General features: G+C 47.8%; 6 protein-coding genes across 6 annotated transcripts; 2 read left to right on the top strand and 4 right to left on the bottom strand.

Moving 5' to 3' along the window:
* Positions 1 to 833: 833 nt before the first annotated feature.
* Lipf (Gastric triacylglycerol lipase) lies at positions 834 to 1535 on the bottom strand (the record flags this gene model as incomplete). Its single annotated transcript, XM_018878339.1, has 1 exon — positions 834 to 1535. The coding sequence occupies one exon, from the start codon at positions 1533 to 1535 to the stop codon at positions 834 to 836; it is 702 nt and encodes a 233-aa protein (XP_018735653.1).
* A 581-nt stretch (positions 1536 to 2116) lies between these two features.
* On the top strand, positions 2117 to 3805 carry TGL1 (Tgl1p; the record flags this gene model as incomplete). Its single annotated transcript, XM_018878338.1, has 1 exon — positions 2117 to 3805. The coding sequence occupies one exon, from the start codon at positions 2117 to 2119 to the stop codon at positions 3803 to 3805; it is 1689 nt and encodes a 562-aa protein (XP_018735652.1).
* Positions 3806 to 3937: 132 nt separating this feature from the next.
* ACO1 (aconitate hydratase ACO1) lies at positions 3938 to 5950 on the bottom strand (the record flags this gene model as incomplete). The annotated part of the gene is made up of 1 exon (XM_018878336.1): positions 3938 to 5950. One exon carries the CDS (start codon positions 5948 to 5950, stop codon positions 3938 to 3940), a length of 2013 nt encoding a protein of 670 aa, XP_018735650.1.
* AWJ20_1456 (uncharacterized protein) lies at positions 5424 to 5741 on the top strand (the record flags this gene model as incomplete). The annotated part of the gene is made up of 1 exon (XM_018878337.1): positions 5424 to 5741. The coding sequence occupies one exon, from the start codon at positions 5424 to 5426 to the stop codon at positions 5739 to 5741; it is 318 nt and encodes a 105-aa protein (XP_018735651.1).
* A 3388-nt stretch (positions 5951 to 9338) lies between the features above and the next one.
* Positions 9339 to 11318, bottom strand: AWJ20_1454 (uncharacterized protein; the record flags this gene model as incomplete). The annotated part of the gene is made up of 1 exon (XM_018878335.1): positions 9339 to 11318. One exon carries the CDS (start codon positions 11316 to 11318, stop codon positions 9339 to 9341), a length of 1980 nt encoding a protein of 659 aa, XP_018735649.1.
* Positions 11319 to 19979: 8661 nt separating this feature from the next.
* AGE1 (Age1p) lies at positions 19980 to 23672 on the bottom strand (the record flags this gene model as incomplete). Its single annotated transcript, XM_018878334.1, has 1 exon — positions 19980 to 23672. The coding sequence occupies one exon, from the start codon at positions 23670 to 23672 to the stop codon at positions 19980 to 19982; it is 3693 nt and encodes a 1230-aa protein (XP_018735648.1).
* Positions 23673 to 24960: the final 1288 nt, after the last annotated feature.

Genomic DNA, 24960 nt, shown 5'->3' with positions numbered 1-24960 from the left:
TGAGCCGAGAAACACGTATTATCTCTTCTTATGACAACCGGTCTCTAACGACGAGATTGAAATCTAGTCTCTAAAGATAAACAAATTCGTTCACGAAGAATACACTCAAGTTTATATCTCAACACAATTACCTTCCTTCAATAGCCAATAGCATCCTTCACTTACTCATGCTGATCTACAAAATACCTGCTCAATTAGAAAATCTCAGGGGGATCGACTCATCATGCAGCTCTTCATGAAATATATATCTTCTCCAATCTCAACGCTAACCACAATCACAGCTCCAATATCACCAAAAAACTCTCGTTTCCTTTTCTGTTTCCTTCTTTGCCTTCAAACTAGAACTGACTAATTGTGTCCCCCTCCTGCCTCCGGCGGCTGGGGCTCCGCCCCAGACCCTGGTTGCTCCTGCTTCGCAGGAGTTATCTCGCAGGAGTTATTAATAGCTAAGAAGATTCTAAATTGTAATATTCAATATTTCGAATCCTCTTAAACTATTCCGAGCCGTATGTAAGAGTGACACACATCCCAATATCAATAAAAAAGGCAGACAATAGCTAACTCGACTGGTTATAACTCTTGTTCCCGAAAAGCAGTCCTCCCAGTTATAATTCGAATGTTACTAATAAAAGACAGTAGATTTGAACGTTGGATCACTCGACCATCACAAGAAGATCCCTTTTTATGCAGCTTTTAGTCATTGGAGATGTTCCTGTCAGGGTTTTCCAGAAAAAGCTTCCCTAGAAGTAACTCAATTCTAAATGCAATACCTTATATTATGTACAGAATAAATCAGAAATGCTGGTGGACACACCAACAATGAAGTCCGGAGTTTAAAATATTCCCAGAAACTTCTTCCTTTGTGACCCAGCAGCTGGCGCTTTCGCTGGTTCCTCTTTCAGTGCAGCTTTAGCGATATCCACAGCCCGTAGAATAGCCTCTTCTCGCTCTTGACGAATACGCTCTGCTTCGATGATGTGACTTCGTTGAGGACGTTGCATCGCGATACTATCATCTCCACCCGATGGCATCAGCACAGGTGTCTCAGAACCAGTGCTCACAAGGCCTCTTTGTTTTCCCCGTAAATCTTCCTTCTGCTGTTCAGTCAAGTTTCCGAAAATCTTGTCTCGCATTCGAAGTTGGAATCGGTACGGCGTAGAAAAGACGTTGTCGTAACCGTCATTCCATCTGTAGAAAAACACACCCAGAATTATCACCGACGAACTGAGCAGAACCGAGGCGTATTTGACGCCTGATCTGAACTTTGACCGGTCTGTTCGCCTCAGAATTTTGTATTGACCAGGATATAACTCGCTAAATGGACGCGGTGTGTATTGCATCCTCTTGAGGGTGTCTTTGACAACTCTGTAGTTTGATGGCTCCTTGGGTACGACACTCCAGTTTCTGGGTTTACCTGGAGCTTTGAACTCGGACGGATAACCCTCTGGAGGTCTAATATCGGTGGCATCATACGGATTATACGGCGCCTTAGGAGGCACCCATCCGGGAGGATTCGGTCTTCGTTCGCTTTCCATTGATATTAAGTGATATTGTTCGGCTTTTCAACTCGGCTCTTCGATATTCTGACTGCCTATCTTATCTTCACCAGAATCTTTTCAACATGAAAGCCGCAAACCGTGCCGATCACGTGATTTCCTCGATCCCAAAAAACTTCCCTAGATCCAGTCCTACCGCCAAAATCAGAGCAATCTCCTGCGAAGCAGGAGCAACCAGGGTCTGGGGCGGAGCCCCAGCCGCCGGAGGCAGACCCCGGTCCCGGAACCGCTGGCAAAATCAAAGTTCAGAGTGGCTGGAAGGAGGCTGGGTCTGCTTAGCCGTATATGCAGGGACTAGGCTATATACAGATTGTCACATGCCGGATGTGATTTGCGAAGAACGAAACGAGACCTGACCGTTTAAATCCAAATCCAAAGTCTTGAGAAGGTGTCAGAAAAGTGACGAGTGTAGTTTTGGAAACGCTGACATCATGAACTTCCCGTTTATTGGGCGACTGAGGGCGTGGGAATGGCCCATTTTGGTGCTGTCTTTGTTGCTAATTGTGCTGGAATCAATAATCGCACTTATCACCCGCTTTTTACCGGCTTCAGTTATTGACATGTTCAGAAGATTAACTCAGTCCATTTTATCGGTGGTTCCGAGTCAAGGCTCAGAAGCGTTAAATTCAGAACCGGGACTAAGAAGATTGGTCATGAAAGTGGCGCAGGCCCCGGGGTTCGTTGAAATGTGTGCGATATTCGGGTACGACGCAGAAGAACATATTGTTCGTACTTCAGATGGGTATCTTCTAGGAATTCATCGCATTGGAGGACCTAAAGGTTCGAATTGGAGACAGCGGACAAATGCTTGTAAAAACTGCTGGGGTGTAGAGGGTTTTGAAGAGTCGGTAGGAGCAGGATCCCGTCGGTCTAGCACCAACACAACAGCATCTTCACCCGACTCACCAGACCAAAATAGCAATGGAAATGGAAATAATAGCTTCAAACGACCAGTGGTGTATCTTCATCATGGTCTTATGATGAATAGTGAAGTATGGGTCTCTGTTACAGATGCATCTAAATCGCTGCCATTCGTGCTGGCTGATATGGGATACGATGTCTGGCTCGGAAACAATCGAGGTAATAAGTACTCTAAAAAACATGTGTTTCGAAACCCTTCAGATCGAGAGTTTTGGGACTTTTGTATTGATGATTTTGCTTTATATGATATTCCCGATACTGTGGATTACATTCTAAATGTTGTTAAGCAAGACGATTTGACGTATATCGGGTTCTCTCAAGGAAGTGCTCAAGGATTTGCTTCATTATCAATCAATCCGACTTTAAACAGTAAAATCAGGTTATTTGTAGCACTTGCACCTGCTATGGCACCTCCAGGACTAGGAAACAGAATTGTAGACTCGCTGGTCAGAGCCTCTCCTTCTATTATCTACCTGTTCTTTGGACGACAAGCACTTCTCAAAAGCACTACATTCTGGCAATCTATTATGTTTCCACCGTTGTTTGTCCGCACTATTGACGCAGCACTGCGACTTCTGTTTAATTGGCAAGCCAAAAACATCACCTACGCCCAGAAACTAGCTGCTTATTCGCATTTGTATTCATATACCAGTGTCAAAAGTGTAGTACACTGGTTTCAGATTATTCGTAGTGCACGATTTCACATGTACGACGATGAGATATATAATCCTCTCGTCGAAACATACCATGAGAACAGTTTCTACCGAGTGGCCCCGTTTCCGACTCAGAATATCGTCGCTCCAATTGTGCTCATTTATGGCAAATCCGACTCTCTTGTATCCATCAACGCCATGCTAGCAGAGTTGCCAACTGCCACTGCTCATGTTGGAATCAGTCACTACGAGCATCTGGATCTGATATGGGCCGATTCCGTCGACACTCTTGTGTTCCCTTACATTTTCTCGGCCTTACGACGAACCGGCACCGCAACTCTGGCATTACCAGCATCGCCATATCCGCAATCGAAACAGCTCCAACGACGGAAGAGCCAGGACTTGAGACACAAAAGTAAACCATTACCGATATCGCACCACACCCATCGCCATCAAAGCCAGTCTGGCTCAATCCGACAGATGAGCAACTCCACCTCGTACCTACCACCACTGACCTCACCCACCCGCCAGAAATCGCCGCCGGTCGGCGTCTTCTTCAAACCGTCGACCTCACCCACCTCGGCAGCCTCACTTCGTCCCTCACAAACAGCCCTCTCCGACTCCGAAAGCGACATCGTCGAAAAGCTCTCCGAGGAGTTGTACACTAATATCTAACTCTGGTGGTGGTGCCTCCGGCGGCCGGGCTCGGAACGTAAATTACATGGGATATATTCAACAGGTATCCTAATTAGATTCTTTTGTCGTATCGTTGCTATATATATATGAAGGAGGGAGGGGAAGGCCAGCTTATTTCTTGGCAGCAGCCATCTTGTTGAGGGCCGAGCCGTACTTGAACCACTCGATTTGCTCGGCGTTGTAGGTGTGCGACAGAGGGGTCTCCCAGGCCTCGCCGTTCTTGGGCTTGACAACAAGAGTCACGTTCTTGCCGGGAGCCAACTCGGTCAGTCCGAGAATGTCGACCTTGTCGTCGGGTTGGATCTTGTCATAGGCATCGGCCTCGACAAAGTTAAGGGGCAACAAACCTTGCTTCTTCAAGTTGGTCTCGTGGATACGGGCAAACGACTTGGTGATAATGGCGAATCCTCCCAAGTATCTGGGCTCAAGAGCAGCGTGCTCTCTGGACGAACCCTCACCGAAGTTCTCTCCTCCAATGACAACCCACTTGATACCTTGGTCACGGTAGGCAATGGCGGTCTCAGGAACACCGCCCCACTTGCCGTTGTAAACGTTCTTAATGTTGTTGGCCTCACCGTTCTCGGCGTTAATAGCACCAATCATGTAGTTATTAGAAATGTTTTGCAAGTGACCACGGTACTTAAGCCAAGGTCCAGCTTGGGAAATGTGATCTGTGGTGGTCTTACCAAGAGACTTGATAAGAATAGGAAGGTCCTTACCGTCCTTACCGTCCCAAGGCTTGAAAGGTTGCAACAATTGAAGACGGTCGGAAGTGGGCGAAACAGCCACAACAACCTTGGATCTGTCGGCAGGAGGAGCTTGGTAAGTATCCTTACCAGCATCATAACCCTTAGTAGGAAGAGAATCTCCATAAGGAGCCTTCAACTTGAACTCATTACCGTCCTTGTCCTTCAAGGTATCGGTAATAGGGTTGAATCGGAGGTCACCAGCAATGGCAAATGCGGTAACCAAGTCGGGAGAAGTGACGAAAGCGTGGGTAGCGGGGTTAGAATCGTTACGACCAGTGAAGTTTCTGTTGTAAGAAGACACAATAGTGTTCTTATCACCCTTCTTAATGTCACGACGGTCCCATTGTCCGATACAAGGACCACAGGCATTGGCAAGAACAAGACCGCCAAAGTCAAGGAAGGTTTGCAATTGTCCGTCACGCTCAATAGTGGCGCGGATTTGCTCGGAACCAGGAGTAACGGTGTAGATAGCCTTGGACTTAAGACCGTGGGCCATGGCATCACGGGCAATGTTGGCAGATCGGTCCATATCCTCGTAAGAAGAGTTGGTACAAGATCCAATAAGACCGACCTTGACCTCGGTAGGCCAGCCGTTCTCAACAGCAACGTCCTTCAACTTGGAGATAGGAGTGGCCAAATCAGGAGTGAAAGGACCGTTAACATGGGGCTCAAGAGTGTTAAGATCAATCTCGATCAATTGGTCGTACTCAGCACCCTCATCGGCAGACAAGAAGTCGGGGTAAAGCTTGGCGAATTGACCAATGTTGGCTCTAGAAGTGGCCGACAAGTATTGAACCATACGCTCATTGAAAGGGAAAACAGAGGTGGTAGCACCGATTTCGGCACCCATGTTACAGATAGTACCCATACCAGTACAAGAAAGAGCCTCGACACCCTCACCAAAGTACTCGACAATGGCACCAGTACCACCCTTGACGGTCAAGATACCAGCAACCTTAAGAATAACATCCTTAGGAGAAGTCCAGCCATTGAGCTTACCGGTCAACTTAACACCGATAATCTTAGGAGCCTTCAACTCCCATGGCAAATCGGCCATGACATCGACGGCATCAGCACCACCGACACCAATAGCCAACATACCCAAACCACCGGCATTAGGGGTGTGGGAATCAGTACCGATCATAAGAGCACCAGGGAAAGCATAGTTCTCAAGAACGATTTGGTGGATAATACCAGAACCAGGGCCCCAGAATCCAATGTTGTACTTAGCAGTAGCAGTTTGCAAGAAGTCGTAAACCTCCTTGTTAATATCAATGGCACGGGCCAAATCTTGAGGACCTCCAACTTGAGCTTGGATCAAGTGATCACAGTGAACGGTAGTAGGAGTAGCAACTTGAGGCAAACCGGCAGACATGAATTGCAAAATGGCCATTTGAGCAGTGGCATCTTGACAAGCCACACGATCAGGTCGCAACTTCAAGTATGAAACACCTCTCTCAATCTCTTGCTCATGAGGCTTGTCCAAATGTCCATAGAGAATCTTCTCGGCATAGGTCAAGGGTCTACCAAGTCTCTCCTTGACAATGTTAACATTCTCAGTGTGCTTCTTGTAGTTGATGAAGTTATCAGCCTCCCAAACGTTCTGACGAACCTTGGAGTCTCTAGTGAGAGAACCGCCTGATGCGAATCCTCTAGCCAAACGACGAGTAGTCTATCATTTCTGTTAGTTCTTGAATCCACGAAATAGAGATGGTTTCTTGTGTTCGTTTTGACTGTGTTTTGGCTGTGCTGTTAAACTGGTCAAGCAGGTTACTGTGGTTTTTTTCAGGATTTCAACTGGGGTTCTTTCGGGAGGGGGGTCTGCCTCCGGCGGCTGGGGCTCCGCCACAGACCCTGGTTGCTCCTCTCGCTTCGCTCGAGTCGTTGCGTCTGCGGGCCCAGTAACTCAATTTTCACTGTTCTAAATCAGTTCCAAGTTAAATCTGAGTTTTAACTGGACTGTTTTCGTGTTCTACCCGATATCGGGCGATCGGGCTTCTTTAACAATGAACTGGTTCTGGAGCCGCCCGCCAGATATTTCTCTGGACATTGACACTCAAATCGACAACAGACCAGCTTCATCATACTCCGCTATCCCCAGCTTCTCTAAAATACCAACCCATTTCTGCTAATTCCACATCTCAGACCTCACTCTCATCTCTTGTTCGCCTGTTGTGCAACCCCACTGCGTTTGATTACCCCACATAGCACAAAGAGACTGGTCCTAATATGAATATGCAGCCAATCAGAAGGGCTGTTTTCGTCCGATGATAAACAAAAATTTTCAGAATTCCACTGAAAAATTACCCAATTCTTCCAATTCCATCGCAATTTCTTATCCTAAATCCCATTTAAAACTAATTGCAAACATCTGCTATCAAAAATATAATATCCGATCTCTTATTTCATTGTCGATTTCTAAAAAAACTCGTACCTGTAGCTTGAAATTCCTGTATAACAAGAACGATAACAACACATGCCAAAACAGAACAAAAACCAATTCTATCTACTCACCTGCTTAGCAATTGACAGACGTGACAACATTTTTACTGTGTCTAAATTCTTCTGTGGTGCAATTTACAATGTATAAATGTGCCTGAAGAAAAGAGAGGGAGAAAAAAAAGCTCTAGCGGCCGGTGCAAATCTTATCCTATATATATGAAAAGAGTGTGTACAGGCAATGATGGTTGTGCTTTGATTTTTTGCAGTTCCCTGCAGCTCAGAACCAATCAGATACCTCACATTACAGAGGTCTTGGGTCAATCCGAACTTCGGCCGACACGGCTGACGGGTCCACCACACCTGCATTCCTGCCCAATCCCGGACACCGGCCCAAAAAAAACCTGCCCTGCCAGTCGCTCGCTCGGCTCACGCACCCCTGTCTGCAACACGGGCCAACGGACGGTACCGAGCCTCGCTCGGAGCCCTGACATGTGTTCGCATGTGTTCGCAGGGGTCGTCGGTCTGCCTCCGGCGGCTGGGGCTCCGCCCCAGACCCTGGTAGCTCCTGCTTCGCAGGAGATGGCCGGGACCGGGTACGGAATCGACTCGAGCGAAGCGAGAGGAGCAGCGGGGTCTGGGGCGGAGCCCCAGCCGCCGGAGGCAGTCCAACTCCTGACGAAGTCAACTCGGTCTCTTCTCGGCGACATCTGTTGATGCCGAACCTCGCTTTCTGACTTGGGAATGGGTCACGATCCCGAGCTCCTCGCTAGCGCAAAATATCTCCTGCTCTCGGTACAACCCAACCAACCCAATCAGCTTGGCAGAACATTTGCCCTGCTACCATTGGCTGCTGGAATGGTTCCCGACCACTGATACTCAGTGTAACAGTCGGTGACGAACCGCCAGCCAGCGTTGCAACCGCTTCGTCTCACAGGGGTCCTGCAGCTGCTGCTGCTCTCGGCTGCCGGTGCCGAGGGGGGCCGGGTCTGCCTCCGGCGGCTGGGGCTCCGCCCCAGACCCCGCGGCTCCTCTCGCTGCGCTCGAGTCGGTGCGTCTCCGTGCCAGGCACGGTTGGCGAATTTGTCGATTTCAGGGGTACCGCTAACCGAGTCCGGTCCGGGTCTGGGTCCGGGTCTGCCTCCGGCGGCTGGGGCTCCGCCCCAGACCCTGGTTGCTCCTCTCGCTGCGCTCGAGTCGTTTTCTCCCCTCGGTCCCGGCCATCTCCTGCGAAGCAGGAGCTACCAGGGTCTGGGGCGGAGCCCCAGCCGCCGGAGGCAGACCCACCATCCCCCAGACCCTGGCTCGGCCCCGCGTCCCGCCCCTGCAGGCTCCTCATATGCAGCGATTGCCGGATCAGGCTCAAGCGCTCGGAAAAACAGCCCGAGTTTCTATGCGGGTGGTCGAGTCATCTGGTGCTAGCTCGATTGTATTTTTTTATTATATAATTGATATAGCGGTGCAAATTAAGGTTTGATGAATCTGAAACCTACATACTGCGCCAACCGTCGGGTTAGCCTTTTTAGTATGTGATCTGAGAGGCTGATGCTGGTGGCCCTCATCTCTGCCCCTGCCCCTTACAGATCTTGCGCCATTGTTCTTTTTCTGTTGTATGGAATTGAAGACTAGTCCTTTTGTACTTTCAGTTTGTGGATTTCCGTGATATCCCGTATGCCGCTGACCAGTAAGGCTGCTCCGGGGGTAAATCGGATTGTGAAGCAGTGAAGTGCGGAATTAGTAACTGCAGTCCCACCGAAAAGTATCTGCTTGATGCTAATGCGTCAGTCAACTTCGCGACATGCCTTCTCTTTTTTTTTTGAGTTACCTCTGTCAGGCAATGGTATTGGTGGTTCTGACAAAATTGTCAAACCTATAGGCATTGGATTATCAGGCGTCGCATCTCCTGATCCAATTGTATCTAATGTCTCTTCCTTGGTTTATTACCTATTTAAAGAGGTGATTCAGCTGGTTCACATAGTTCATTCATTATCATTCATTATAGGAAGGGGTTGATATATCTTGGATATATCTCTCGTTATATGCTGGGTTCGATGGCTCTTGTTTGGCAATGGGAATATGTGTCGTAATTGTGTCTGACGCTGGGTGGTGGTGGACTTGACCGTAGCATTGACTGCGTGACTGCGTGACAACGTGACAGTACGTATGACCTGATGAATGTGACAATGTCAAAAGTGTCGAAGCATCAGTCAAAGTGTCGGTTAAAAGCGTTTCTATATGGTGGCTCCTTTTTCTGGTCGGTCTTCTACTCCGTCGTCTATCTCGTCTACCGTGGTTTACCGTGGTCTACCGTGTCCCACCATAGTCTACCTTCGAATGCCCATTGGACCGGTATTGGAATAGTCTGCAGAGTACTTGCCAATAATCTTTTTCAAAGCACTGGCGAGAATTCTCCATGGGAAAACTTTTACGTCCTTTTCAATGTTACGTGGCTTGGGTGCTGAGAACGACATGATGAGCTTGAAAAACTCTCCGCTCTCGGGCTTGCCCTTCGAAACAGTCATTGGGTGGTATCCTTCAAGGTTACGGCGAATACGGTTCTTCTCTTCCACCTTGAACTTGGTATTGACAAGTTGCTCTAAAAGATAAATGCAGTCAACACTAGTCACATAACACTCATTACGCTCGGCCCAGTGGATGCAACTGATACAGGGTGTATTTTGCACATATCGCTCAGGATCAAGTGGAGAAAACTCGACAGAAATTAGAGGACCTCGTTGTTCGCGTCTGAATTGTACCAGTCTTCTTTGTGCTCTCCATTCATCGACGGTCCAGTTAGTAGCCATGTCGTTGAGATTGCCAATAATCTCCAAGCTAGCTCGGAATGGTGAGTCATTCTCAATGTGACGCTCATTTCCAAGTGCCATAGTCCCTAAACTAGACGCTGCTTGAGACAAGGCTGTAGTACGAACGAGTTGAGGAGTCTGACTGGGTTGGACTCGAGGGTCTGGTTGGTAGATTTGGTATTGAGAAGGATGACTAGCCTGACCAAACCCAAGTGGTTGGCGGGGTGCGTCTTGAATCATACCGAATCCTGGCACTGAAGGGGTTGCGCCATAAGTAGAATGCCAGTTGGATGACCCACTGGGTACAGCAGCACCACCAGGAGTAGTAGCTCCAGTTCCTGAAGCATTCCAATCCTGACTAAGACCAGCTCCAGTGGCCTGAGTGCCAACTGAAGTCGAATGAACAGGATCATAGTATGATCCACTAGCCTCTTCACCGCCAAGGTACTGTGGATAGTGAGAAGAACTAGATGCTGAACCAGAATTACCTTGAGCCAAAGCTAATGATGGTGATGATTGACCATAATAATACATACTCTGAGCTTGTCTTTGAATTTGTTGAGATGAAGGAAGAGGTGGTGGAGGTGCTTGTTGAGCCTGTTGTGCCTGTTGTGCTTGTTGTTGCTGCTGCTGTTGGTGCTGTTGCTGGCTGCGATAATAACTACCATAACCGCCAGCAGATAATGGTGTTATATCGCCAGGACCAGGAGTAGGAACCTTTAATGCAGTTTGCGACGACACTAGTTGCTGACCATTGATTCTTGGTGTGGTAGAAAGTGTAGGAAGAGGGAGATATGTTTGTGAGTGTGGAGGTGATGGAGGGCGGATTTGTTGTGGATGCTGAGGTTGAGGTTGATAAGGATATTGTGCTTGGTCATACTGAGTGGGTTGTTGAGAATAGTCTTCATAGGTAAAGTCACAGACATAAATCCTACCAATGTCTTTCAGAGTTTGGGCGTCGACAATTATCAAATATACTGGAACCTTGGTCTCAGATTGGGCCGTGGCATTCGCGTCAGCTAAGACCTTTGCTGGGACCTCGGCCGAAACAGCACTTTTGTTTGGATTGTTGGATGAAGTGTCAATAGAATAATACGGACTACTTCGATGGTTGCCAATGGCAATGCTGAATTTTAATTGACTAATAGCAGAAGCCGGAACATTGGGCTGTAAGTATATGGTGAATACTGACCGTTCAGGACCCGACTTTTTTGAATGGCTTGTTACTGAGACATAATCTTTACTAGATTGAAGTTGCGGTGGAGCCAAATGCTGTGGCAAGTGCTGTTGTGAATGTTGCTGCTGTGTCTGAGTAGCAGATGCTTGTTCAGAGTGCAAATGCTGTTGTTGTGGTAATGGTGGCTGTCGTTGTTGCTGTTGTTGCTGCTGTGGCTGTTGCTGTTGTTGTGACTGAGAAGAATGCTGTTGTGATTGTTGTGTTAGAGGTGGTGGTAACTCATGGCCTGTCCCAGGTGAAACTGACGAAGGCGGTGACACCATTGACTCGTGACCGGAATTTGCCGCCGTGTGTGAATATGAAGGACTCAAATAGGCCGATGGAGAATCCAATGAAGTCCTCGAAGGAATGTTATGACTGAGATTATTAATTATTGGGGTTGTATTATTTGAGTTGACTGGAAATCATACGAACAAAAAAAGAGAAAAAAATGTTAGTATAGAACATACACACGCATCTGATGGATGACCCGACGTGTTTCCCACTCGCGGCCGTCACTAGCCTGTTTTTTTTGTCATCTGGAACAGAATGTTTTACTCATTGTTTAAGAATTTGTCCTATAACCCAAGACTGATTGCATGAAGTGCAGTATGCAGAAATCGGTGCTGGTGTATCAGTTGTTTTCTTTTGGAGGGGTTGATGCGCGAGACAGATGCGACAACCAAGAGTGTGAGAAATATCGAGGGGGAGGTGGAGCCGAGGGGGGAAGGGGAAAGATATCCCCAAGGTACTGCAAAAATTTATGAATAAGTCGACCAATAAAATTGATAATAAATGTCAAGAAATAGGACCAACAAGAGTAAACATAATTAATATGAGAAACATGAGCCAAATGAAAATAGATAGAGGATAGCAGGCGGTGCATGGGAAATATGCCGAGATAAATCAATACGCGAAATATCACAGTATCATTGGAAGGGTAGGGTACTTACTGTTCAGAGGCTTCAAGTGATGGATGTTGGGTAAAGTAATAGATGGAGAAGCAAATTCCATAATGGATGATAGAATATCTCTTAATGTAAATGGGGGGGAAAATTTTTTGGTATTTAATACCAAATCGGAGCCACGAGTCAGCAAACCTGAGTTTATTGACAGAGTAGTTAATTAGGTCCGACGATTTCGATAGACCTTTTGATTTAGGTCCGAGATAGATATTCAGGGGATGATTTTTTCAAAAGTTTTAAGACGTTTAACGCGGGCCAAAAGTTTCAGACATAGAGCAGGTCAATGTATATATATATATAAACCACAGGGGGAGGATGGGGAATAATATCATGAACCGAGTTCATCATCAATATATGGAGAATTAACTAGCGTTTGATATGATACAGCATGTTACCGGATTGAGAGAAAATTAAAAAATCTCTAAGAAAAAGCAAGTAAGCGAATAGACGAAATTGAAAAAGCAACGTTGGACGTGGGTATGTAGAAAAAGTAAATATATTGGCTACAGTGAAACAATGTTCAATGTTGATGATAATAAATTATATGATGGAAAACGGGAACATATGGAAGAATAGTGGGATGAGCCATATAGAGGCACGAGTGGAAGGTAGCTGAAACAGTTGGGGCAATTGAAGTAGTTGTATTTGTAGGGGGGATGAGTAGTTTGTAAATAAAGTATACGGACAAGTTCAAGTAATTGGAGAGAGCCAACAGATAATGGGCCCAGGTAGTTGTTAGAGTAAGTTCTCTACCGAGTAATTTTACGAGCAACAACTGGCTTAGACAGTGTTTTAAGTCGGCAGTGTCAGAAGCAGCGCCTTCAATAGGAGTGGAATTGTGTTCCATGTGAAGCGTTGCTGACAGGCAACCAACTTAAAATTGGTTTGTATCAGGTGTAATAAGAAAATCCGGGTCAAAACGAGGTTCCTATGTCTCGATTCCGGCTTCAGTTTGTCATAATACACCATAGATAGACAACAGGATATAACCGTACACAACAGTACAGTACAGTTACACAGACACTACAGACAAACTAGAACTACACTAAGACTCATAGCTGCACAGCTCTACAATCTATAAACCATACAAACTAACTAAAACAACCACGATGAAATGATAACAGTAATAAGCATGCTACCCCACGTAACAGAAACAAAACAAAAATCAAGTCAATCGGTTTATGAAACCAGCAATTTTAGTCGTTACAGAGAAGTAATTAACCCTCTCGTCAACAGAACCCGGGCAGACACAAACAGGTCGGTCGATATAGTTTTAGCAGTTTTGTCCTAGTACAGGCCAATGCATTAACACGGTGCATTCATTTCTTTTTTGTACATGCTGTTTGTAGCCACAGTGGGATGCTAGCAGCGAAGAAACCGTTACCTTTGGATCTAATTTCAACCAGTCATGCAACTAACAGCTGGTTAGCGCTCCGATAGGTTTTTCCATGCGTCGAAGATTGTGTAGTCGCAAATACAACCATGCTTTACCGGGATAGGGAGAGTAGACGCGAGAGCTTGGTTGGGGGGGCATGGGGGGTTACATTTAAACTTGTCCAAGTTGGTAAGTAACAATAAACAAGTACAAGTACAATTTAAGATGTGAACAGACCACCACCCACAATGTAAACCGGGACATATGGGCACCCAGATTTGTAACGTTTAGCCGATGCAATATTAACTGGTATATATCATCGTTTTCACAACTAAAAGAAGGTTTTTTTAACACATGCTAACTTAAAACTACGTCATGAAGATATAACAAAGTACGAAAGATGAAAAGGAAACGAAGTAGACCGTGGTTATTGGATACATTTGTAAGAAACCCGCGAGCTTATATTCTGATACGTGGTTGAGTGAAAGATCATTTAATCCCCTGGCCCGGGGTTTTAAACTTAACGGTTTTAGTTTGATTTGTTTTAAATAAACTTTGAAACATAAGACACATTTGCTAATTGACTGGGGAGGGGAGAAGGAGACAAGATGCCGCGATAGATCAGTGACAGCAGCTACCAAGGTATATGGTGAAATCTTGACACTAAACCGGTAACTGTCTATTTTATCACTTGGAAAAAGTAATTATTATGCATTTGACCGACCTTGACTAGCCGATTTTTGGCACATACGTGCGCGGGCATCCCTCACCCATTTAATTTATTTTTTTCTTCTAAACCCCCTCCCCCTTACCCCCTCCTTTCTGCGGATGCTGCTCAGTGCTGTTGCTTCTGCTGCTCCCTGCTGCTCCCTGCTGCTCTCTTTTGCTACTACTGCCACTGGTCCTGCTTGTCGTCCTGCTTGTCGTCCTGCTTCTATGCCTCTGTAAAGGAAACTCCCTTTATACCCCCACCGCATATACATTACACACTGTCACGTGCATACAGCAATTTATATCGGCAAGTACGGCCGTGGGGTGGATAATGTAATAACCAGAAACGGGAGCCGATTCCCCACGCACCAAAAATTTCCACTGCGATGAGCCGATAAAAGAAGGTTAGTTGCGGTAACATCATAATAATCCACGACGCCAGGAACAGCATTTGAAGCAAGATCCTCTAGGTAATACGTAGTTAGTCTAGCAGGTAGCATTGAGACCGGTAGGGATATGTTGAAAAAAATGCATTGCTTTTTGAAATTGTACAGATGATTACTTTTTTTTTTGTCTGAGTGGATGTATTTTTTTGCGTCGGCATCATCAGAGACAAACCTGTTAGAGATGCTGTCAGACCCAAGTCAAAAAACTGCTGAAACACACACCGTGCTAAATTAGGGTGTCGGCGTGAGGAGCGCCAGCGAGCGACAGGAACAGCCACTGTCAGAGATAGAAGCAGTGAGAGTCAGAGACATTAACAGAGCCGGACACCAGCAGGGCGGGTCTCAATCGAAATCTGTGATTAACTACCTACCACAAGCACCGCTGACAGAAAATAGACACGGGCATACAGAGACAGCCCGAGACAGAAACGGAAGGTACACACAGAGCGAGGCCGTGTCAGAGATACCACATCGGCATTGACTGACAAGATCGATTACTGGAAGCGACAGCAGGACCGGGTCGAGCTAGCTTAACAGTCGTCGTCGCACATTCGTCCCTCACTCACTCTCTCACCCGGGTCCATCATGCATTCAATCATTGTACAGAAGATTCACATCCACTTTCACTATCCAGTCCTAGTAATCGTAGATCAGAATTAGCGTGGGACGTTAGCGTGGGACGTGGGGGCCTGAAAATCGCATGTCCTAACACCACGAAATTAATCAAGAGCAGCTAGTACGAGAACTAACCGGAGAAATAAACCTGGTGGGGGTCCAGATATGCCTCCGGCGGCTGGGGCTCCGCCCCAGACCCTGGTTGCTCCTGCTTCGCAGGAGATGGGGGCCGGGACCGAGGGGAGAAACGACTCGAGCGCAGCGAGAGGAGCAACCAGGGTCTGGGGCGGAGCCCCAGCCGCCGGAGGCATACCTGGACCCCCACGGTTCGTTGACAGAGGAGAGACAGGAAAGGAAACATAAAAAGCCTAGGTCAAGAAAGAGCCCGGGTGCAATGTCTACAATGAGAGCGGTGTCGATGCGATGCTACCCTACAATCCGGACTAACAATAGCGATGGATAAAAAGAACCTAATCAGATGTGGCGCTTTGTCCCCGGACGCCACAGCTGCAAAATGCACCCGTTGACATTTGGGCCCTTTCCAGCACCTTTCAGTACGAGTCAAAACCCAGATCTCGCGAGCCCGCAGCAAACCTGGTTCCCCGGACCCCTGTATTTCGACTCGACCCGGGTCCAGCGGCCAACAGGTCCGTCTGTGCAGAAAAATGTATGTATGTATCATTGTCATGCTATTTATTTTTTTTCCGCTGTCCCAACTGCTTCGTACAGAAACAAACCACACCAACCACCACCCAGCGTCGGATGCCGAGGGTCACTTGAAAAAAAAAACCGTCTATCACCAACGAATTCTTCCGGTTAGTTTCTCCGAATTGTACCTGCTGCATGCCCCCCTCTGCAGCAGCACCGCTATCATGTGCATTGCACCAGTGGGGGTCAGGGTCTGCCTCCGGCGGCTGGGGCTCCGCCCCAGACCCTGGTTGCTCCTGCTTCGCAGGAGATGGCCGGGACCGAGGGGCGAATCGACTCGAGCGCAGCGAGAGGAGCAACCAGGGTCTGGGGCGGAGCCCCAGCCGCCGGAGGCACACCCAGCCTGGTATGCATGGAGCGCCAGGTGCACGCAGATACAGCTGCTGTACCTTCCGAGTCGGAACTAGCGTAGCTGCTGGAGTGCATGTTACATGCAGTACCGTTTGCCAACAATGACCCTGGCCAGACGATCGACTGCACGACGGGGGCAACTAATGCGCGGTTGTTTGTTTTTTCCAGCAAATAACCTTGCGTCGCCTAAGATGCGTCAATGTTAATTTTCGGCAATCAGCAACGTATTCCTGTCCGCATTTAGAATCGCGTATAGACCCGGTGTTTAGGTATCCAGCATTGTACGCAACTTTATACTGACCTCCCCAAGCTCCTCCATACTCGATTATACATGGTACGGCCTGCTCCTGCAGTTCCTGCTGCTCTTGCTGCTGCTGCTGCTGCTGCTCCACAGGTCAACAGCACGACTACAATCAATCCACTGATCGGCTGTTCTAAATCACCCAATATCAAAAAAGCCACTAAAAACAACACCACCACCGGCAGCACGTACTAACTACACTGACTAGCGAACATAACGTGCGATAACACTACATCCGATGAGGATTAGATCTTGACGCCAGGCAAAAGCAATTATCCCCGTATCTAGCCGAAAATTCACTGCCCATCATCGCTTACACTCAACTAATGGCATAGAAACCGTCGATTCGGGTGACTGCAGCTTCTGATCAGGCCAAACCCCCGCCGTCAAGCACGCCCGGGGGGGCCACACACGCACCTGCAGTGGGGGCCAAAGGGGGGGGGGGGGGGGCATGCCTCCGGCGGCTGGGGCTCCGCCCCAGACCCTGGTTGCTCCTGCTTCGCAGGAGAGGCCGGAGAGACGGTGGGGGCGAGACGGGCCGTGGGGGTACAACCTCCTCGAGCGCAGCTCGAGGAGCAACCAGGGTCTGGGGCAGAGCCCCAGCCGCCGGAGGCATGCCCCCACCACTCCTAGGGGGGAGGCCTCTGCTGCAAGAGCAACCACTTCGCAGGAGGCAGCCCGCAGCACGCACGAAAGCCGGTAGCCAGGCACACCCGTCAAAAAAAAAAAACTTGAAGTACCCCAAGCCACCGGCTGCGGCCAGGGTTGCTGGTCCGCCGCCCCATATTCCGCGCAAATCGCTGGCCCAATTCGACGGAGCGTGTGGATGTGTGGTTTGGGGCGTGGGTGCAGCAGCAGCAGCAGCAAGAGCCCCATCGTGAACAGACCCTGTCGTACCCCCGTAATTCGTACCCCCAATTTAATACGGGGGTTTACGCCAAACCGCCTCGGATGTGTCCTGTTTTGGTCCATAGGAGCTTGGTACTTATCCAGTATTGGTAAATCAGTAAATAAAGGTAGCCAATGACAGATTGAGACGAACCAGGTAGAGCACACAGACCACGACGACTTTCGGTCAATCGGGATTAGATCAGCCTGACCTAGAGCTTGGATCTAATAAACGCCAAAACTTCCGTATTCGATTTTTTTCTTTTCATTTTTGTTAATTTTGTTTCTGATAACCAACCAGGTAATACTATTAGGAAATCAGGGCGGGGTGAGGGGTCCGATGGTACTGCAATCAATCTGAACACATCCGATCGGACGGCAGGAATGAGAATGACTGACTGAAATAGTACCATCAGTGTCTCAGGTTGGTCTGTTTCACATCCGACTAGTGCCACACTCTCAGACATTGATCTGTACGGTTCCTGGGCGCCTGAAACTTGTTGCACCCACAAAATAAGGACAACAAACCATAATCCGTCAAAAGGTGAAATCGGTTTGATTCACCGCCAGGGGAACCTTCCTTTCCCAGACAAAAGCCGCGCTGACATGTTTGAAAACCCTGTTACGATCGCCATGGCGATGGTCCGCCTACAATTCAGGAACCAAACCTAAAAATCCCACTGAAGTCAATTAAATTAAAAGTCTCACCCTAAATAATTTCCTTCTCGGTTAAGCTTAATTATGAAACAAGACATTGTCTGCATGAAACTGATATTGGTTTCGTCTGCTTGTTTCAGGGGCTCTAAATAACGTGTTTAATCTCAATGTTTGACACATCCATTAAAAGCCTCGGCTTTTGCCCCCCTCCCCCCTGATACCGGCCCTTGGTTTCATACTCACTATAGTCTGATTCACTGATAAATTCCTCACGAGGGGCCGGGGTGCCTCCGGCGGCTGGGGCTCCGCCCCAGACCCCGCTGCTCCTCTCGCTGCGCTCGAGTCGGGCGTCTACGGTGCCTGGATCTCCTGCGAAGCAGGAGCTACGGGGTCTGGGGCAGAGCCCCCAGCCTCCGGAGGCTGCTCAGGATTGGCCCCCTGACGGTGCTCGTCTGGATGGGGCTATCTCAGGGGTAGTCACGTGATTGATGGGGGTTTACCGGGATATCAGAAATTAATTGGTGAAGAAGAAATGAGAGTGAGATTTTGGAGAGTAGGTAGTGGTGGGTCCTATAGCGGTGACAGTAGTCGTGATGCTGACATCGTGCTACTTCTCCTATAGCTGCTGTTTGAGCCCTGGCAACTGGACCCACATCCAAGGACCCCCTCCCCTCACCCTCCAAATTCCCTTCCAACCCATTTTGCCCTCCCCCCACCCGCTCGCGAAGCGAGCACAACCAGGGTCTGGGGCAGAGCCCCAGTCGCCGGAGGCAGACTAATTACCAAACACAAAATAAGAAAAGGGCCGATGTGTGTGTTGCAATGTTGAATCCAGATGATTATGCAGCTAAATTTGTGGAAGGCAAATAATTTAACTTATGTGACTCAAATGGAGACCCACTGTAGTGTTACATCAGTTTTCAAGTGTAAGAAGTAACTGGTTCAGTGTTATTCTAGGTGTAAGAAGCGGGGTCGAAATTCCTGTGTAGCAATAATCAGAGTACGATCCTTTGGGAAGAGATGATAGTGTTTTCAGCAGCAGGCAACGAGCTCCAGGTAAGACTATAGGCGTCACTATCAGAGATCAAGTCATTTCTACTAAAAGTAAAGGAAGCCCCCCATCAATTAAAAAAAATCTACTTCTTATTTGTTACAAGCATGTATATTTGATAGAGGCTGGGCTCATCCCTTTCGCTATACCGACTTTTGAGATCAGATCTTGCTTCTAATCTATGATATTAAAGCATTACATTTCTAAAAGCTCATCGTAAACATAGACTTTTAGAGTAGGATTGAATAGAAACGGGACTTGAGCTTGGATCTTGATATTCTTAAAACTTCGCTGTGGCACCGCTACAGGCGGAGAGAGACTTTCAAAATATAGCACACTGTTCATTGGATAGCTTGGAATTGATACTGGTATTGGTCCAGCCGGATCCAACTTCATTAATCCAAGTATCGATGCTACCACCGAACCTCGTTGTGTATTATTTTTGAGCATATTATCCATATCTCTGAGTAGCTGGGTGACACTGTGTCAATACGGGTTTGAAATTTACACAGTGGATTTGAACTCCCAAGCTGAACACTTTCAATAGTTGTGGTATTGGGACTTTCGGAACTGAATTCAGTTCTTGGAGACCCTTTGAAACTGATATTTTCTTTACTCAAGCACTGTAGAAAACCATAATTTCTGTATTCTCATCCTGTGATGTGAAAACTGTTGAATGTCTTCTGGATTCTGCTGACAGGGTTCTTTAGTTTGTTTACCCAGTCAATCACACCTGGCTCCAGCTTCGCCAAAACTGCTGGGACCGTGTAAGCAACGACTCGAGCGAAGCGAGAGGAGCTACGGGTCCGGGCGGAGCCCGGCCGCCGGAGGCACCGTCTGGCCCGTAAAAGATCAGTAAAGTTCAGTCTAGGGATTACTAAATATGCTTGCCAGTTGACCCGCTGCCGCCAGAGAAGCTGACGCTCAGTCGCTTTTGAAGCTTGGACCCGGGGTGGTTCTTCTTCTCGGTTTGGGGTACTGACCCTGGTCCGGTTTGGCCGGTGTTGGAGTGGCCAGAAGCGATTGTTTTAGACGGCTGGCGTGAAGGGGGATGCTGCTGCTGTTGAGGCCGGTGACCGCTGTTGCCAGTTTCTTTGTCTATTTTGGACTTGATGTATGCTTTGGCAGCGGTTGAGAGTCCGTGGCCAATTGACAGGGGGACTGTGGCAGAATTCAGCAGTAGCAGCTCAGCTATGGGGAATAGTGTAGCATCTTTCGAAGCACATCTCAGTGCAAACAGCAGAAGAGGTTCGCTGCCAGTGTCTTCGGGGTTAGCTCCACTCGTTGATAAATGTCCGGGAGGATCAATTGGTGACACCCCGTTGGGTTCTACAGGCACAGATAGATTGGGATTGGCTCGGGAAGCCAGTGATTCCAATACACGCATGACATCCTGATGACAAACAGCAGTTCGGAGCTCGGCGTTTGGCCGGTCTAAAGGTTTGATGAACTTCTTTTCGACGTACTTTTCGGTGATGAACGATCGTCGATTGTTGTCGCCAATGACAGGGCGAGTTGTCAGTTGTGCTTCCCAGATACTGTTGATTTGGTTGTTGTTGACTGATCGAATAAGTTCAATAAGTTCGGGTGTGAACGAAACTGTATCAAGAGTTAGAGATCGGATCTTCGAAATGTGTGATCCTAAAGATCTATGAACTCCTGAACAGTCGATACACAAAATTACCAGCAGATTAATTGAGATCCATTCTGTCTTGGCAGTTGATCCACAATCTGCACATTGGTTGTTACTGGGATCGTGTTTGCGAACAATGTCAAGTAATTCATTGCTACCACTGCCAGAACCAGCTGTTGCTGTAGGATTAGTACTTGTCGCGGTTGTCCCACCACCACCCGGCGAGTTGAGTGATCCAGATGTCGAACTGGCAGCTGTTTTATTTGCTCCAGAACCACTTTTAGAATCGATGCGGGGTTTCGCTCGTGCACTAGCATCTCTTGCATCTCTTGCATCCCTCAAGTCTCTATCGACATCAGAGTTCGTCGACAGAACTCGTCTAAATGACTTGCTGGCGGTGGTTTTATGGCCACTAGTCTCGTTGCCTTTAGAGCTCACATTCTGCTCTAAAGACGATGTAATGCCAATATTAATAGCTCGAATCCATGACTTTAGATCGTCGTCGCTCGTCGCCTGATAAACTCGTTTATAACTCGGGGTGACGACTTCAAAACAGAACCTTCTATCAGTATTTCTAGCTTCTCTGACTAGAGCCACCTTTAAATTAATTGGTTCGTTATGTAAATCGATCCCTTGCTTCCAATTTGTATATTCGCATAGCTTGCCTCCTGCCAAGACCACCCAGAATTTATGCCAACCTTGTTTATTCAGGTTTGGCAGCGGATCGTTTAGTCCACCGGGTCTTGACATTGCCCATAAAAGCCCCTCTTTCCGGCCTTCTTCATTATTACCATTAGTGTTATTACCAGTGGAAACGTCTCCACGTCCATCATTTTCGTTAAAATTACTGTTGTTATTATTAGTGTTGCCATTGGCCATATATTCATCGTCGTCATAATCATATCCAGAATCATCTTCCGGTGCGTTGGCCAGATCCTCATGAAATCCGCCACCTTTTTCAATTGCCGAGTTGGTTTTCGGTGAAGCCACTACGGCTACTGACCCAGTTAGTGGAGCACCAGAACCTGGTCCAATTCCAATGCCACTCCCGCTTGTCGCAATTCGAAGCGATGGGTGTCGGTTGGTATTGATCTCTTTAGTGTGCTGGGATCTAGAGCTATTAGCTATGGGAATGTCATTTGCATTAATATCATTGGAAGATGACGCCATAATAGACATTTCTAGAGCTCGCCGTTTGTCTTCTCGTTCAGCTCGCTGTCTAGACCAATCTTTATTAGCGTTTTTCACTTCACTCACAACCTCATCGACATTGGGTTTAACTGAACTGCGGATCTTGTCGCCCAGGGCAATTAATCGATTAACTTCAGATTCCGCAAACAGTGCCAATTGATAGGTTACTTCTTGTTGTTTTCTTCCTCCATGGAGATCTTGCATGTACGAATAATAGTCGAATCGAGTCAACTCGAAAGCTTTTCTCTTTTCAAGATACTTGGCAACACTCTCATCTTTTTTCTTGCCTTTTGATTCTTGTTTCATCGACAGGTATCTAGAAAGCCACGAATAATACTGACTTGATTCGTCGTCAAAGTCTCGTTTACGAGTATCAAACGACTTGATTTCCAAATCGTAAAGCTTCCGCAGTGGCTCAATGACGTGGCTATTAAGGTCCAAGGCTGATTCTCGGATACTGTCTGTCATACGTTGCCTTTTAACAAAGTAGTTCTGTACAATCGACTGAAAGGCAGGAACTTCTGTCGAAGCTGCTTCAGTCAGTGCCTGGACAAACAGAGCCTGACTCTCTGCAAACGCCAGTTCCCTTTCGTACAAAAACCCTGCTCTTTTAAGCAGCTTTTTAATCTTGGCCTTTAAGTTACCAGTCTTTTTCTCCAGACTGGCAATTGTGGCTCGAAATAAAGGACCATCTTCAGGTTGTGACACCGATCCGTCATCAGGTCTTGGAATGGTTATGGCATTTTTCTCTTTTTGAATAACCTTTCCAATCGACTCTGGCGTGCTAAGATCTTGAAGTGTAATTGACGATGTCGAAGAAGCTGGTATATTACCCGAGTATGCCAAAGCTGACGGACCCAGCAATTCTTTCGATACCGGCACATCTGGACCGTGTCTGGCTAAAGTGTCTTGAGTAATAGGTGAATGTGAATTATTTGTAGACGAACCACCACCACCACCACCAGCAGCTGCTGCTGCCATTGTAGTGGCTCCCGTACCACTCGACCCAACCGGTGCAAGAGGTGGTGAAACAATCGTCTGATTGCCGATATCAAGACCACCACCAAAAATATTCGGGCCTGGTCCGGTATTAGTCGGTGTAGGAGGTACCCCCGGAGCTAGGCTCGGAAGAACATTCGTATCTACAGACCCTGTCCCAGACCCTGCAGTTGCCACTTTCAACGGACTTTCTACACTAGTCGACACAGCTATCGCAGCACTCAGAGCCGATGTCGTATTAACTGCATCTGGAGAACTGGCTCCGAAAGACTCTTCAGCCAGAGTAGCAGGTGGAACCACTGGTAATATTCCCGCCAGTAAAGGTACTCCTCCTAGCGACATACTACTACTACTACCACCAGGACCCTTATTAATAGAAGTACTTCGTTGTGGAATTGGAATAGGGCCTCGCATTTGAACTGGCGAAGCAGGAAATCCAAACGCTCCAGTCTCCGCAATGGGAGAAGCAGGAGATGCTCCATAGTCCAAACTACTAACTCCACTAACTCCACTAACCCCACTAACTCCAGAAATACCGCTAATACCCATTCCAACTGGTGAAAAAGGTCTCACTATTCCTAATGCCGCCTGAGGAGACTCTACCCATACCGAGAACTTTGCCAGCTGCTGCAGCGAATGGTCTCGTTTGACATATTCCGCAAAACATGCTGACGTTTTATATCCCAATCCATTAGAATTTGCCGACGACGACCCAGGAGGTGGAGTCCATGTCCATGTAAACTGCATTTTACTATTATAAGTGGACTCACCGGTACTAGGACCCGTCTTGCTTGTTGCAGGAAGTGGTTCAGGAGCCACTACATCTCCTAATAACACGACATTGTCCTCATTCTGTAGATTGGGATTATGAAACAGTTCTGTAGAAACAAAATTCTTCAACTCCTTGCCAGACGACGCAGAAACAAACGTCAGATTACTCAATGGCGCATTGTGGTTCACCGAAATGTTCAAACTGAACTTGAACTTCAACTCCTCTCCATACGGCACCTTCAACAGAAAACTGGGCTGTTTCCCAGGCGAGCTCGAGCTCGGATCCTATTCAATCAGTTAGTCCTCTCCTGCGACTCACTGGTTCTCACCGAATCTCCCCAGTCTATGGGGGTAGGGTGACTGCCTCCGGCGGCTGGGGCTCCGCCCCAGACCCCGCTGCTCCTCTCGCTTCGCTCGAGTCGGGCGTCGAGGGAGGGTCTCACAATGGCTGACAAAAAATTGACGAAAAAGCTGAATCCAAACTTACTAAAACAAATTCTAGTGGTCTGCCAGTGGATGTGATGGCGTTTATGGCTGAGGTCTTGCGATCACATGTTATTGACAGTAGCGGGTGTGACTCGTCTGACCCGCTGAGAACCTGGATCGAGGGGATGAAAAACCGCGAGGGGTTGCGAACGGCAATTCCCGGTAGCAGTCCTGAGGGTGGTGAAGTGCCCTCCTGGCCACTACTGGCGTCCTGGTCTACTGGCAGCGATGCGACCTGACCCATGTTTAGTTCACGCAGCTGCAACCAGCCTGACTTATGAATGAAGTAGCAATAACAGAACCAACCAATTCGACTCACTCAAATGCCATTGGCGTCAAAACCCCCAATCTACACCCACACCTGTTAGTAACAGCCACTACAAACACAACCAGCCCGCGCCATTCCCCCAAACCGCTCCACGAAGTGGAGCACCACGGGGTCTGGGGCGGAGCCCCAGCCGCCGGAGGCAAGATCCCCATCCACACTTACAAAATAAACCGATACCAGATCAAAGAATAAGACCAAATGGTCACCACAGCAGAAACCCGATAGGATCACGAAGAAGAAGTAGCAGGTGGTGGTATAAGACGATTGAGGCTGCAAGTAATTAGGGCTGCCAGGGTCGAGAGCAGTAGGCAGAGTGGACTGCAGTTCGAATGGACCAGCAAATACGGTTGTGAAAAGGTGCCAAGACAATCGCTTGATCGAAAAAGACAGACACACAGCCAATTCCGAGGGTGGGCCTCTCCTGTATATCGGATGTTTGTTTGTGTTTGG

The sequence above is a fragment of the Sugiyamaella lignohabitans genome, chromosome A, assembly GCF_001640025.1.
Source record: "Sugiyamaella lignohabitans strain CBS 10342 chromosome A, complete sequence".
NCBI classification, from domain to species: domain Eukaryota; kingdom Fungi; phylum Ascomycota; class Dipodascomycetes; order Dipodascales; family Trichomonascaceae; genus Sugiyamaella; species Sugiyamaella lignohabitans.
The sequence above is the reverse complement of the archived record's forward strand: the minus strand, read 5'-3'. Positions and strand labels throughout refer to the sequence as shown.